General features: G+C 37.2%; 1 protein-coding gene across 13 annotated transcripts in view; it reads right to left on the bottom strand.

Annotated features, from left to right (window-relative positions):
- Positions 1-4428: 4428 nt before the first annotated feature.
- The window catches only part of GPM6A (glycoprotein M6A), a 253502-nt gene continuing 242671 nt past the window's right edge, over positions 4429-15259 (bottom strand). For all 13 annotated transcript variants that reach the window (XM_081523879.1, XM_081523882.1, XM_081523885.1 and 10 more), the window contains 3 exons: positions 12016-12092; positions 11439-11504; positions 4429-6535 (listed from right to left, as the gene is read on the bottom strand). In XM_081523879.1, the coding sequence (XP_081380005.1) occupies positions 6383-6535; positions 11439-11504; positions 12016-12092 (296 nt within the window). In that variant the 3' untranslated portion in view covers positions 4429-6382. The remainder of the gene's footprint in view (positions 6536-11438; positions 11505-12015; positions 12093-15259) is intronic.

Genomic DNA, 15259 nt, shown 5'->3' with positions numbered 1-15259 from the left:
CCCCCCAATTTTTTCATGAGCAAAATGGGAAAATGGTAAACTGCTAATAGTCGAAATCATCATTTGGGCAGATGTCTCTGAAATAGTTGTAATAAAGAAACAAGCTGTCATCAGTTTAATATATTTGGTTATATTGTTCTTTTAATGTTTTTACAGAATGCTACATATTCACAGTGAAATACTCGGTCCAACGTCCTATAGAAGTCACAGGAGCAAAGAAAAGATGACATGATATTATTCCCTTCATCTACTCCTCACCTCATGTGAATCATAATGACAGAAAACCTGAAATATAATTCAAGGTGGTTTAATAAATTATTATATTTTGGGGGCAATTCATTTAATGTCTCTGAGTTTATTTATAAATGACAAATTTTTAAAAAATGGTCTCTACAGTCCTTTTCAACCCTCAAATGCAATGATTTTAGTGACATAGTTAACTGTTTGAGACATAGTAATGTAATCAGATCTCATCATCTGTCAGCTACTTCACACACATCATTTTACAAAACATTTTGAAGTGCGTACTATTTTATTCCGATTTCAGTTTCACAGATATGGATGCTGAGACAAAAAGAGATGCATGATCACAAGGGCAGAAACAAGATATGAACCCAAAGAGATGTTCTCAAAGGTCCCATTTTCCTTCTTGTGCCTTTCATTCAAGTTAATTTGATTTTTAATGCACGGGAGTCATCATGTATCATGTACATGAAATGAAGTCGATAGACTGAAGTGTACAGGTTCATTACTTTGGACAAATGTGTGCACCCATATGGCCCCCACCCCAGTGAAGATCTGAGTACTTTCATCAACTCAGGATGCTCCCTCCACAGGTTTGAAAGAAGTGAGGTGTCCGAGGACAGCCCACAAGGAACTGAATCCTGCCTCAACACTGTAAATGAGTGAGGAAGCTACAAAGGGGCTCCATCCCAGGGAAGCCTTGAGATGGGTGAAGTCTGCTAAGAAGATCCAGACCCAGATAATCTGGATGGTCCAGATAAACTGTGCCTGGCCTACTGACCCGCAGAAACATGATACTGTTGCTTTAAGCCACTACCGTTGGGGTAATTTGTTAGGCAGCAATAGAGAAGGACACAGCAACAACAGGCTTGTAGTGAGATTTGCATTTGCTTTGGGAGACTTGGTGCATTGTTTGAAGATGCATCCTCCAGACTGGAGGCTGTCAGAGTGAGGGCGATTCTGTGGTTGAGCATCTCAATAGTTTTTACTCAAAAGGCAGGAAGAACATGGTGCCCTTAGAGGTCAGGTGGTAAAGAAGCAGCAATCATTTCCATTAGCAAGGAGAGAGAGAAGTAGACTTCTTGTGAGGTTGGTTTGGACAGTTTTGTTTTGTATTGTGCCCAGATGATTCTGGAATACTCTTTGTTTTGTCTTGCTCCATCATCATTGATTGACTTATTTTTGATTTGCTAGTCTTTAAAATTGTTTATATTCATCTGGAGAAAATTTCTAATAGCCAAACCAACTACCTCCCAGTTGACAGCAGTCAGGGTTCTTTTTCTCTCTCTTTGTCAACCCATAAATATGCTGCAGACATTCTTGTACAACTTTTTTTTTGTGGACCCCCCCAAAAAGTTCATTTCTCTTGAATAAGATCTAGGAGTGGAGTGTTCATAGTCTAGGCAGATGTATAAATTCATAAGTAATTGCCAACTATATTCTTTAAAAGTTTTTAATGGTTTAAAAAAATTTTACAATGTTGTGTTAGTTTCTGCCATACAACTGTATTCTTATCAGTAATCTATGAGAACTACAGATGCTCTACGTTTTCAAAACATAATGTTGAAACATTGTCAAGTTTAGCTATTCTAATGAGTGTAAAGTAGTATCATATTTTGGAAATGATTTTAATTCCCCTGATGATTAATGATATTGAGCATCTTTTCAGTGTCTATTTGGCCATCTGTACATCTTTTTTAAAGTTCATTTTTATTTTATTGCTTTACAATGTTGTGTGTACATCTTCTTTCTCAAGGTCCTATTCAAGTCCTTTGCCCAATTTTATTGGGTTCTCCTTTCCTTATTGATCTGTAGGAGTTCTTTGTACATGTTGAATATATTTCCTTTGTCTTTTATCATATATATGCACAATGAGTACTTTTATCCAGCTTGTATCTTTTGTTTTCATTTCTTTGTCCTTTAATAAGCTAAGCTTTTAAATTTTGAGAAGAGTCTAATCCATTACTGGCTCCTTTAGACTTTCACAACCTGTCTAAAAATTTTGCCTCTCCAAGGGTCAGGATGATATTCTTCTTTATCTTCTTCTAGAAGCTTTATAATTGTAAATTTTATGATTGGGTCTATAATCCACTTCAGATTAACATTCAAGCATGGACATGGAACAATGGACTGGTTCCTAATTGGGAAAAGAGTACATCAAGGCTGTATATTGTCACCCTACTTATTTAACTTCTATCCAGAGTACATCATGTGAAATGTGCAGCTGGGTAAAGCACAAGCTGGAATCAAGATTGCTGGGAGAAATATCAATAACCTCAGATATGCAGATGACACCACCCTTATGGCAGAAAGCTAAGAGGAACTGAAGAGCCTCTTGATGAAAGTGAAAGAGGAGAGTGAAAAAGCTGGCTTAAAAGTCAACATTCAAAAAGCGAAGATCATGGCATCCAGTCTTGTAACTTCATGTCAAATAGATGGGGAAACAGAAACAGTGACAGACTTTATTTTCTTGGGCTCCAAAATCACTGCAGATGGTGACTGCAGCCATGAAATTAAAAGACACTTGCTCCTTGGAAAGAAAGCTATGACCAACCTAGACAGCATATTAAAAAGCAGAGACATTACTTTGCCAACAAAGGTCTGTCTGGTCAAAGCTATGGTTTTTCCAGTAGTCATGTATGGATATGAGAGTTGGATCATAAAGAAGGCTGAGTGCCGAAGAATTGATGTTTTCTAACTGAGGTGCTGAAGAAGACTCCTGAGAGTCCCTTGGACTGCAAGAAGATCAAACCAGTCAATCCTAAAGGAAATCAGTCCTAAATATTCATTGGAAGGACTGATGCTGAAGCTGAAGCTCCAGTACTTTGCCACCTGACGCGAAGAACTGACTCATTGGAAAAGACACTGATGCTGGGAAAGATTGAAGGTGGGAGGAGAAGGGGACGACAGAGAATGAGATGATTGGGTGGCATCACTGACTCAATGGACATGAGTTTGAGTCAACTCTGGGAGTTGGTGATGTACAGCGAGGCCTGGCGTGCTGCAGTTCATGGGGTCGCAAAGAGACATGAGTGAGCGATTGAACTGAACTGAAAGATAAGTATATATTTTTACATAGAGAATTGAACTTTTAATTTTGCAAAGATTAAATTATTTTATAATCAGTTTTTGAAAAGCGTATATCATGAAATTTTTGCTCATGTTGAAGTTCTTTAACATTTAGTTCTTTATTATCTTGTTGCTATGCCTAGAGGGCTTCCTGGGTGGCACAGTGGTAAAAGAATCTGCCTGCCAGTGCAGGAGATGCAGGAGACTTGGTTTCGGTCCCTGGGTCTGGAAGATCCCCTGCAAAGGAAGTAGCAACCCACTCTAGTATTCTTTGCCTGGGAAAATTCCATGGACAGAGGAGCCTGGCGGGCTGCAGTCCACGGGGTCGTAAAGAGTTGGATACAAATGAGCACAACAATGACAAAGTTAAGCATCTCAGAAATACTGAAAAGAATAACAATTATTATTTCATAAGGTTTGAATAGGGGATAATTTTTTTTATTGTCGTCAAAGTGATTTTTTAAAACAAGACATTTTCCCATGATCTACTTTTAATTGTTGTAGCTATTAGTAATTTAACTTTATGAAATTTCCAAATTTTCATTTACAATAATACATAAATAAAGAAGAATAATATAATTCCTCAGGTTTTATGAAAGTTTAGGTTTTTTAGATAACTATTTTATCATTTGTAAATTGCCATTACTTCTGATTTGGCCAGAAGAAATTACACCCAAAACAAACGAAGTCTGGAAAAAAAATTTTTTTTCATTTCATTGGTCTCACCTTGACATTTTGAAGCAAACCAAGACATCATTTTCTCTTTCTGAATTGCATTAGACATTTTTGTTTCTCTGCTAGTTTATGAAATACTAAAGAAAACACACAAAACAATAAATATTAGTCAAGGAAACAGCATAAACTGCGAATCGTTATCATTTGCTAAATGGAATGGCCTCCACAAGCCTCCACTTCACCCTCTCCCCTCTCTCCAGCATTCCCCCGCTGTAGGTCATGCGCAGACTCTTTATTAAATTGTGAAGAGTTAGGTCGGTTCAACCAAGGCAATAAGCATTCTAAGGAAATAGCACCAACTGAATTGGAAAGAATGCACACACATAGGAAATAAACAAAACAAGAAAGAAAAAAACAAAAACACACAGTAGAAACTAATAATAAGTACACAAAGTACACAAGTGTATTTATTACATTTGCAAGCACTTTGTTCTACATTTCAAAAACGCCACCATCAAGCTGTTGGCACATTTATGTACAAAACAGATTAATTGTAATGCCTGCTACAAAGCACTCTTTGTGAAAATACAAACTCTAATACCAGAAAAAAAAAAAAGCCAAAAACATCAACGTCATTACATAAGTTTAAAAGACAGTTTTAAAAATCATCACAAACTGTTAAGACACAGAACCGAAACACTATAAGATAGAATTTAAAGAAGCCCATTAATACTTTTGCTGAATATCTGTAATACTGCATATCTCAGAAAAATGTTGAACCAGTAAGATAACCTAAGTGTAAAAAAAGAAGCAAAACCCCAAATTAATTAAATAATACTACAGAATGCATAATCATGCCACAGATAACCCTAGTAATACACCCCCTACCTACTACAAGAATTGTAAAATTATGGATGATGCACAACTAGTCATTGTACAAAGATTGTTTCACTCAATAAATTTTATTAGAAATGCGCTTACACTGAGAAAAGATTTCACAATGGTCAAATAGTGCACAATACTACCTAGATTTTATACACTGACAAGAAAGTCTTGTCAGGCTACATCATTTTAAAAGACACTTTACAGCATTCTTGTAGCATTAGAAATAACCGGAAGAAGAGTTAAGGTTAAAACAAACACCAAATTTGGTCCAATAATACTGATTGGTTTTTTTTTTTTATTATTCCTTTGATATAGGTACGTCTTATAAATGAATACGAATGAACATTTGGTTAAAATGACTTACTTGAAATAAAAACACAAGATATCACGACACTTTGAAAGGATACATTGTATAGTGGCCTCTGACCGCACTTTAAAAAACACTACAGGTAAACCAACATAGATTGGAAGGCTGCAAGCAAAGCCATTATATTAATGGAAGCCTTTTCAAATATATCATACACACTGGAGGAATCGTTTACAGAGGTGCAATCCATTAAAATGCTTTAAAGTAGGTAAAACAACTTCGGAGGGGTTAGTGTGCTTATTTTTAATATACCACCTTCATAAAGGTAATTAATGTTCCACATTAGCATATTAAAAGTTCCAATCCAGCCACTGCTTAAGTCACAAAGCGATCATTCGCCAACAGTCCATGGTAGTTATTTCTGTTAAAGTTGTCTCTATACTAAACTTTAAAAGGTAAGCCTGGTGTCACTATCTTAAAAAGGTAACTAGCCATGCATTAGCATCACTGTTTCTACATGCTCACAACAGAAACATGAGTCATCAGAGAGAAATGCTTTGAAGTACATCAAGAAAAAAATAGTGTTAACAAAGATAAGAAGCACTTTTTTTAAACCTACTCTTACAAATTTAGAAATTGCACCTTAGTTTGATGAAAACATTAACCAGGGCCTATAGCGACACGGCCACTGATCTTCAGACAGGATTTTTGTGTTTCGAGTCATCATGATATCATCTCTGTCTATTGTCATAATGTACAATGGTCCCTTTGAAGGTTACCTGTAGTTAAACTAGTTACTGAAATCAAAACTAAAAAGTATAAAAAGCTACTTTTCTTTTCAAAACATAAGAAATAATGCAAAAGGTGTAATGTATAACACATGGAAGTGGTTAAAAATCAAATCTCTGCATCTGACAATGTTAGTCTCTTTGATCTTATAGAATTAAGTGAGTTTGAGAAATTTAAAAAAGAAAAAAACCAGGCTGGATAGGAGCTTGTAGAAGAGATCTGATCACACCAATTTAACAAATTAGGAAACGAAGTGCTACACAACAAAGACGTGTATTCGGGTAATTCATAAGTCACCCCCCACATCATTGATGAGAAGCACTTTCATTTTCTTTTTCAAAAGATTGGATGGTTGGACGGCCCTTAGTTAAACACCAATGCATGTGAGTGGTAGAAAGAACTGGAGGGTGGTGTTTATGTGTATGCATTGAGCCGCTCTTTGGAGCGAGTAGAGTGGATATCATGAAGCTCCTGCTCCTCCTTTGACTTGATGTCTTCATACTTCTGCATCCGGCAGGCGTCTTTCACATAAGCCCAGTTGGCAGACAGAACCATAAGGTAGTGGACCTAATCAAAGACAAAGACAATTGATGCGGGAAGTCTGTTCCGTGTCTTCACTACACCTTGCTATTAGGAAAGAAATGTTCAAAGTATATACTTCTGTAGAATATGTTCATTAACAAAATGGGATGAAGATTTCTGCTGTAATAGAATATAAATAAAATATATTCCTTCCTCACTCCCCCAACGATGACAATATCTTCTTGGCTTACTTTTTTTTTCAGTATCTCTTTCTTCTTCAGCTTTGAGGTATCCAAGGGTCTTAATTCAATATTTTTAAGCTTTTATGTGATGCTTCCTGTCCTTCTGCCCTCACTTACTCAAACCATAGATTACACATTTTATAGTTACGTATTTATGTTTTCTAATCTATTATAGGAAACAGTCTCACATACAGTGGAGTCCAGTGAACTGGGACTAATGAAATGATACACTGCCCGATGTACAATAGAAAACAGGTTCATGGAAACCCCAACATAAACCTGTGGATTTAATTATGTTAATCTTCCATTCAATGAATTTTGCAAACTACAAGAGAGCAAGCAATGTGTCATGTGAATTTTGTATTATTTTAATTTTTAAAAAAATAATTGTTTGTTTATTTGGCTGCACTGTTTATTTAGTTGCAGCATGCCGGATATTCAGTCTTCACTGCACCATGCGAACTCTAAGCTGCAGCAAGTGGGATCTAGTTCCCTGAGCGTGGATAGAACCTGGACCCCCTGCTTTGGGAGAATGGAGTGTTAACCACTGGATCACCAGGGAAGTCCCTGAATCTTGTACATTTATATACACTCACAATAGCTAGGCTAGTTCAAAAAGGAAGCTCCCTGTTTTTCCTGAGGAATAAAGTATGAAATAATGAAGCTCCTGGTTTTCCCTGAATGGACTGAGCAATGAGATCACTTACTTGTTTTTCTTTCTTTGCCTCCCCCTCTCTCTGAGAGAGAAAAAGACATTTTCCAATTGGTGGATTTTGATGGATAAATAGGAAAGAGAAACTAAGTTGTCAGGTATGTACTTTCTCTGAGCCTTAAAGGGTAGCATTATTTTTACTTAAAGTAAAATAGAACAGGAAAAGTTTTTATCAAATTATAGTGATGTTCTATATTATGTAAGTTACAGGTATACAGTATAGTTATACACAATTGCTAAAGCTTATATTCCATTTATAGTTATTATAAAATATTGGCTATATTCCAGTGTTGTACAATATGTCCTTGTAATTTATACAGAACAGCTTATATCTCTTAATCCCCTGCCCCTGTGTTGCCCCTCTTCCTTCCCTCTCCCCACCGGTACCTACTAGTTTTTTTTTTTTTCTGTGAGTCTGTTGCTGTTTTGTATATTCACTAGCTTGTTGTGCTTTTTAGATTCCACATATAAGTGATATCATACAGTAGCTGTCTTTCTCTATCTGACTTATTTCACTTAGCATAATACTTTTCAGGTCCATCTGTGGTGTTGCAAATGGCAAAGTTTCCTTCTCTTTTATGGTTGAGTAATATTCCATTGTGTATATATATATATATGCACACACACACACCTCATCTTTTTCCATTCATCTGTGGATGGACAGTTAGGTTGCTTGCATGTCTTAGAAATTTTAAATAATGCTGCTATGAACCCTGGGGTTCATGTATCTTTTTGAACTAGTAATTTTTCTTTTCAGATATATACCCAGGAGTGAAGTTGCTGGGTCATATGGTAATTCTATTTTTAGTTTTTTGAAGAACTTGAAAATTTTGATTAATCAAGACAGGAGCTAGGCTCATTCTAGAAAAGTAGGGATGAACATAAAGAATGCAAGGTAAGTTCTGAATGGTGACTACTGTACTAGGTTCATGTTCAGGCAGTCAATAGGCAGTAGAAAGGAATTTTGACAAAATAATTTTGATACAGCGATACAGTAAAGCAATGAAACTCCTCTCAAATTCTGTATTTTGCTTCATTTGTTTAGAAATTGTAAGCCACATGGAAGTAGGAGCTCTGAATTATATTCTTGCATTTTCATAGTGAAAGCTTAATCACTATACGTATGTGGATTAAGTAAGGCTTGTACACATAGCCAAATTTGTGTTGTTGTTGTCGCTGTGAAAATATCAAGGGCCTTGGAGAGTGCTTATCAAGCAGCTGGTACTCAGAATATTTGCCATAGGAATGAATTTATTTTTAGATGTTCAGAAACTTTCCCTTTGAAGTTTGAGAAAAATATGACCCTTAAATTATTACTAAGAATCTATGAGTGAAATACTGAAAAGAATGTCAACGTTACTCTATTTTAGAGACTGGAGTTTCCCAGCAGGTTTTCAGACATTTCACCTGGCCCTAGGTTAATGCAAGCTTCAGGCGTGTTATCGGACCTCAGCAGATCCTGATCACTGAAATCTAGAGATGCTAAGTTGACTACTTTTGTCAGCAGACAGATCTTCCTAACATAATAAAAAATAATGGAGTAGTGCTATGCCCTGCTTAGCTGCTCAGGAGTGTCCAACTCTTTGCCACCCTATGGACTGTAGCCCGCCAGACTCCTCTGTCCATGGTGATTCTCCAGGCAAGGATACGTGAGTGGGTTACCATACCTCCTCCAGGGGATCTTCCCAACCCAGGGATCAAACCCAGGTGTCCCGCACGCAGGCAGAGTAGAGCATACATGAATCTTAGTCCAAAGTCTTACAACCCTTGCCTTAAATTACAGAGGATTTTTAAATACCTTGGTAGAGTGAAATCTCAATTGTCTGATCTCTAATATAGAAATAATTATGGTAGCTGTCTTGTGAGAGTTGCATGCGATGTGTTGAGGTTAATGACAGTTGCTATCTTACAAGTACTGATAAAGCATTTGATGTATTTTAAAGAAATATTAGCTAATAGCAGTGCTATGGTAGCTATATTAATACTGGAAACAATAGAAGTAGTTCTATCAGTATTTTCCCTGTTTCCAGAAACATAAACATAATTAAATATAAATTAATATGTAGAAGTTATTTACTTCTTAAGGAATTTATGCTTTGCCTTTATTTAGATATCTAAAAGGATGCTTACTACTTAAGAAACTAATCTTCTAAACTCTTGCTGTTTGAAATAAAATTTACTTATAAGTTAATTCCTAAATCTATGCAAAGATTACTTAAGAAATATATAACATCTAAATTTTCTATCATCTTAAAATCTTTTGATAATAGAATCACTTTAGAGGAAGCATTTTTAGAGTCATTTAAACACTATTTTGTTCAGATAGGTACTTTTCACTAATGTGTGCCTGAAGGCAAGTGTTTTTACACAGAATTTTATACACACGTATGTTGCAAATGCAAACAAATGCTTTATTATATACTTCTTTTCAGAAAATGATTTGATAGATGTTTTATACATGGGTGTGTATTGCTTGAAGATACACGTCCCTAGATTTCTGCATGATGGATATCCATCATGCAGAAATGTGTGTGGATGTAGGTGAACAGATATGTCCTCTTATCTCATAGCCAGGTTATTTGGGATTATGGGGTCTGGGATATCACTGCCCAGAACCTATGGATGATTCTATGTTAAGAATATAAGGCTTTTGCTTATTGTTTTATTGTGACTCCTCAACTACTCAGGCAGCGAGATCTTTTTAAGCATCTCATATTCTGAGGTGAAATTCTTATGGAGACGTTCATACACCGAATCCACAATGTTGAGCATTTAATATGATACAGCATTAAAATATCTGAAAACCCACTATTGCCTGATATGGCTATTTTTATCAGGTATTTTTGAAAATAGGGTGGTGCTAGTGGTAAATAACCTGGAGACATGAGAGATGCTGGTTCAATCCCTGGGTTGGCAACCCACTCCAGGATTCTTGCCTGGAGAATCCCATGGACAGAGGAGCCCCACCGGCAGGCTACAGTCCATGGGGTTGCAAAGAGTCAGGCATGACTGAAGTGACACATATACACATTTTTGAAAACACTTTTATAAAACAGAGTCAGGTCTTTATACAAAAGTATTTATGGAGTCGCTGAAAATACATTGTCTCTGCTTTCCTGTTTTTAGTCTTCGATAAGAGAAAAGCACTCAGTTTTTTCCAAATGTTCCTTTCACTAACACATTGGACAATGTATTGGCACCATAAGGAAAGGAATTAGATAGATCCAAATTAACTCATCATTTCTGGGTATTGAAGTAGCTATTCCATGAGTGAGGCTACTGGGCACCTTCTAGAGCTCTCTGCTACTTATATTCTAGGACACGAAAATAAGGACTGAGGAACCCGGCTGCAAAAGCTCCTACAATGTGCAGGGTCCTTGTTCATTGTTGCCACTTGGCCTTCCACTGAACAAAATGGAACTCATGGTGAGTTACAAAGACACTCGATCTGGCAAAATTCAGGTCCTCAAAACTTGGTAAAACCTGACTTTCAGGACTTGTTCTTAATATTTTTGAAGAAAGTTATATACAGAAGACAAGAAACTACTAAGGTTTACGTGAAGAAAAATAAATTAATCCTTTTCTCATAAATGACTCTGTAAGGAGGAAAAAAGGGTAATGTAAGATAAGGAATTAATTAAGTTATTCGAATATTCCATTGATAGATATGTAGTATATGCTAAATAAATGATTTTTTATGTTAATAGTAGTCTCATATCTAAAATGCTAAGGAATTTACTTATTTTGGTTAGTGTTACCAATATTATGGAGCATTTGAATCCTTCAACTGATTACTAAGTATTACTTCTATTGTAACGAGTATCTTTCTTTAGGTTAAGCCTTATTTTTCACTTATTTATTTGCCCATTCTCCCCCTCTCTTTTTTAAATGATGCTAAAATACATACGATTCCTACAGACTTTGGATATTAGAGGCAAATGATTGTCTTTACAGGCAAAGTGAAAAACCAAGCTTCAGAGCTTCAAGGTCTTACCATAGCGATGACTGCAGCCCCAGCTCCGGCAAGGGCAACAATAAACAAGTGGAAGGTCATGTTCAGCTGCAAAAGAAACCACAGAGAAACAGACATGCATCCGGGTTACAACAGAAGAGTGAGAAGGTGTCCGGAGCCTCGTGAGTACGAACCCTGCTCATCTTTAACAGAAGTGCACCTCACAGTATCTTTCTCCTACAAGTTATTTAAATCTTTGCAACTGCACTATTTTAGTATAATTTCATGTTAAAGATGAGATCATGATTAATAATGATGGTTTCCAGTAATATTATAACCACAAAGGCTATGGCATATCTTTTAAAATACAGCCTTATGATTTTTCAACTTTCATTAAAATGATAGCTTCTAGAAAAAAAATTTTATCATAATTTTTTATTGAAATATGCAGAGTATCTCATTTTTATTTATTTTCTCATCCCCCTGCACAACAACATTGCAAGTGAACTTGCCTCTGAAAGAAAAAGGTGGGAATTTGATGTCGCTTTAATTATATATTCTTCAAATAACAAAATGAAGCTCAAATTCTGACAAAATTAAAGTCTGTAAAAACACTCACCTCAGTGGATTCACACATTCTCAGGAAATTCTCAGAGACGGTACAGATTTTCTTTTCCTCTCCAATTGTCACAATCCCTACAACATTCAGAAAATTACAATTTAACATTTTAAATATTTCCAGGATCCCAGAGAGAGAAAAAGAAACTTGAGTGGATAAAACCTAAGTGAGTTTCCTTTTATGTTATATTGTAATAGAAAAACTCTTCCTCAGCTTTTGTTGCTTGATAATAATCATGAAAAATAAAACTAAGAATGGAAGATCAAGACTATTCAAGCCTCAAGCAATTTAAAACATTTTCAATCTGAATTCAATGGGATCTAGCCACCAGAATCTTCAGATTCAATTGTAGCTACTTCATTGGTTTGGTCCATTAATGTCATGGTGTAGGCATCAGAATTATTTGGATAACTATGCTCCAGATAAAGTCATGATCTAAAAGTATTCTGCTGGTACAAAGCCTCCGTTAATCTATAAAAGCATATTGCCCAAAGGAGCAATTTTTCTCCACTAACGCTGAAAACAGTGTATTAGTAAGAAGAAATAAAAAGCTGCAATTTCACTCCTATTTATCCTTGCTCCAGTTGGTTTATGGATCAACTGCTTCAGAATCTCCTGACTAGAGATCTCTTCAAGAAAATTAGAGATACCAAGGGAACATTTCATGCAAAGATGGGCACAATAAAGGACAGAAATGGTGTGAACCTAACAGAAGCAGAAGATATTAAGAAGAGATGGCAAGAATACACAGAAGAACTGTACAAAAAAGATCTTAAAGACCTAGATAATCACGACGGTGTGATCACTCACCTACAGTCAGACATCCTGGAATGCGAAGTCAAGTGGGCCTTAGGAAGCATCACTATGAACAAAGCTAGTGGAGGTGATGGAATTCCAGTTGAGCTATTTCAAATCCTAAAGGACGATGCTGTGAAAGTGCTGCACTCAATATGCCAACAAATTTGGGAAACTCAGCAATGGCCACAGGACTGGAAAAGGTCAGTTTTCATTCCAATCCCAAAGAAAGGCAATGCCAAAGAATGTTCAAGCTACTGCACAATTGCACTCATCTCGCAAGCTAGTCAAGTAATGCTCAAAATTCTCCAAGCCAGGCTTCAACAGTATGTGAACTTCCAGATGTTTAAGCTGAATTTAGAAAAGGCAGAGGAACCAGAGATCAAACTGCCAACAACTGCTGGATCATCAAAACAGCAAGAGAGTTCCAGAAAAACATCTACGTCTGCTTATTGACTACGCCAAAGCCTTTGACTGTGTGGATCGCAACAAACTGTGGAAAATTCTTAAAGAGATGGGAATACCAGACCATCTGACCTGCCTCCTGAGAAATCTGTATGCAGGTGAGGAAACAACAGTTAGAACTGGACATGGAACAACAGACTGGTTCCAAATCGGGAAAGGAGTACGTCAAGGCTGTATATTGTCACCCTGCTTATTTAACTTATATGCAGAGTACATCATGCGAAATGGTGGGCTGGAAGAAGCGCAAGCTGGAATCAAGATTGCCGGGAGAAATTTCAGTAACCTCAGATATGCAGATGACACCGCACTTATGGCAGAAAGCGAAGAAAAACTAAAGAGCCTCTTGATGAAAATGAAAGAGGAAAATGAAAAAGTTGGCTTAAAGCTCAACATTCAGAAAACTAAGATCATGGCATCTGGTCCCATCACTTCATGGCAAATAGATGGGAGACAATGGGGAACAGTGGCAGATTTTTCTGGGCTCCAAAATCACTGCAGATGGCGACTGCAGCCATGAAATTAAAGGACACTTGCCCCTTGGAAGAAAAGTTATGACCAAACTAGACAGCACATTAAAAAGCAGAGACATTACTTTGCCAACAAAGGTCCGTCTAGTCAAAGCTACGGTTTTTCCAGTAGTCATGTATGGATATGAGAGTTGGACTATAAAGAAAGCCGAGCACTGAAGAACTGATGCTTTTGAACTGTGGTGTTGGAGAAGACTCTTGAGAGTCCCTTGGACTGCAAGGAGATCCAACCAATCCATTCTAAAGGAAATCAGTCCTGAATATTCATTGGAAGGATTGATGCTGAAGCTGAAGCTCCAATACTTTGCCACCTGATGTGAAGAACTGACTCATTTGAAAAGCCCCTGATGCCAGGAAAGATTGAAGGTGGGAGGAGAAGGGGATGACAGAGGATGAGATGGTTTGATGACATCACCAACTCGATGGACATGAGTTTAAATAAGCACCATGGGAGCTGGTGATGGACAGGGAAGCCTGGCGTGCTGCAGTCAGTGGGGTCGCAAAGAGTCAGACATGACTGAGTGACTGAAATGACCTATGCTGTAACAGGGCTAAGGTTCAAAGAGCAGCTTTAATCATCATCATGCTTTACCAGCTGTATGTCCCCTACAATATCTGAGATGTACTAGACTAAAAACATATGTTGCTTATCAGAAATTCAAACTTAACTGAGTGTCCTGTAATTTACCTGGCAACCCTCTCTGTGAGACTAGCCACATCTCTTCCAATTTTAATTTTTCAGATCAGAAGAATTAAAGGAAGACATTTTAAAGGAAGACATTTGGGGGTGGGGATGCTGAAGTTAGGGCTGTGGTTTTCCGAGCAGCTATTTTCCAGTGACCTCCAGCAGTAGGTGCCAAAGTTTCCTTTTCCTGTGTTTACATGGACATGATTCCAGGTTAACACTTTCCCCAGGGAAGACCTGTCCACATTCCTTCCATCATCTTCTTGCCAAGAATCCCATGCACAGAGCAGATCATCCTGATTTTCATCTGCATCACACAATGGCGGCTGGAACTCCTTCTAACAAGAGTGTAGGTGGACACCGTTTTGGAACATAGGGCTAGCTGGTGATGGACTGGTTTGACCATACCTTACAGTCTGTCTAAAGTCTAACCTCAGAGCCACAGGCTTGCAATCCCATCTACTGAAAAGTTTCCCACTTGCCTGAAGTATGGGGACACCCACATTAGAGAAAAACATTTAGAACACTCTACAGATTTTAATGGTCTTCCCTGGTGGCTCGGATGGTAAAGAATCTGCCTGCAATGCAAGAGACCTGGGTTCGATCCCTGGATCAGGAAGATCACCTGGAGAAGGGAATGGCAATCCACTAACAGCTGTGTTGTAAAAAAAATCAGTTTGAGCACCTGACTTTGCATATCTTCTATAAATTCTGTAGCCCCCATATTATTATAAATGATGGGATGGAATTCCAAACAGGTTAGGTGAGATTA

This window comes from Giraffa tippelskirchi, chromosome 8, assembly GCF_054371585.1.
Source record: "Giraffa tippelskirchi isolate mGirTip1 chromosome 8, T2T-mGirTip1v1.2.pri, whole genome shotgun sequence".
In the NCBI taxonomy this organism is placed as follows: domain Eukaryota; kingdom Metazoa; phylum Chordata; class Mammalia; order Artiodactyla; family Giraffidae; genus Giraffa; species Giraffa tippelskirchi.
This window is presented reverse-complemented; position numbering and strand designations above follow the sequence as displayed.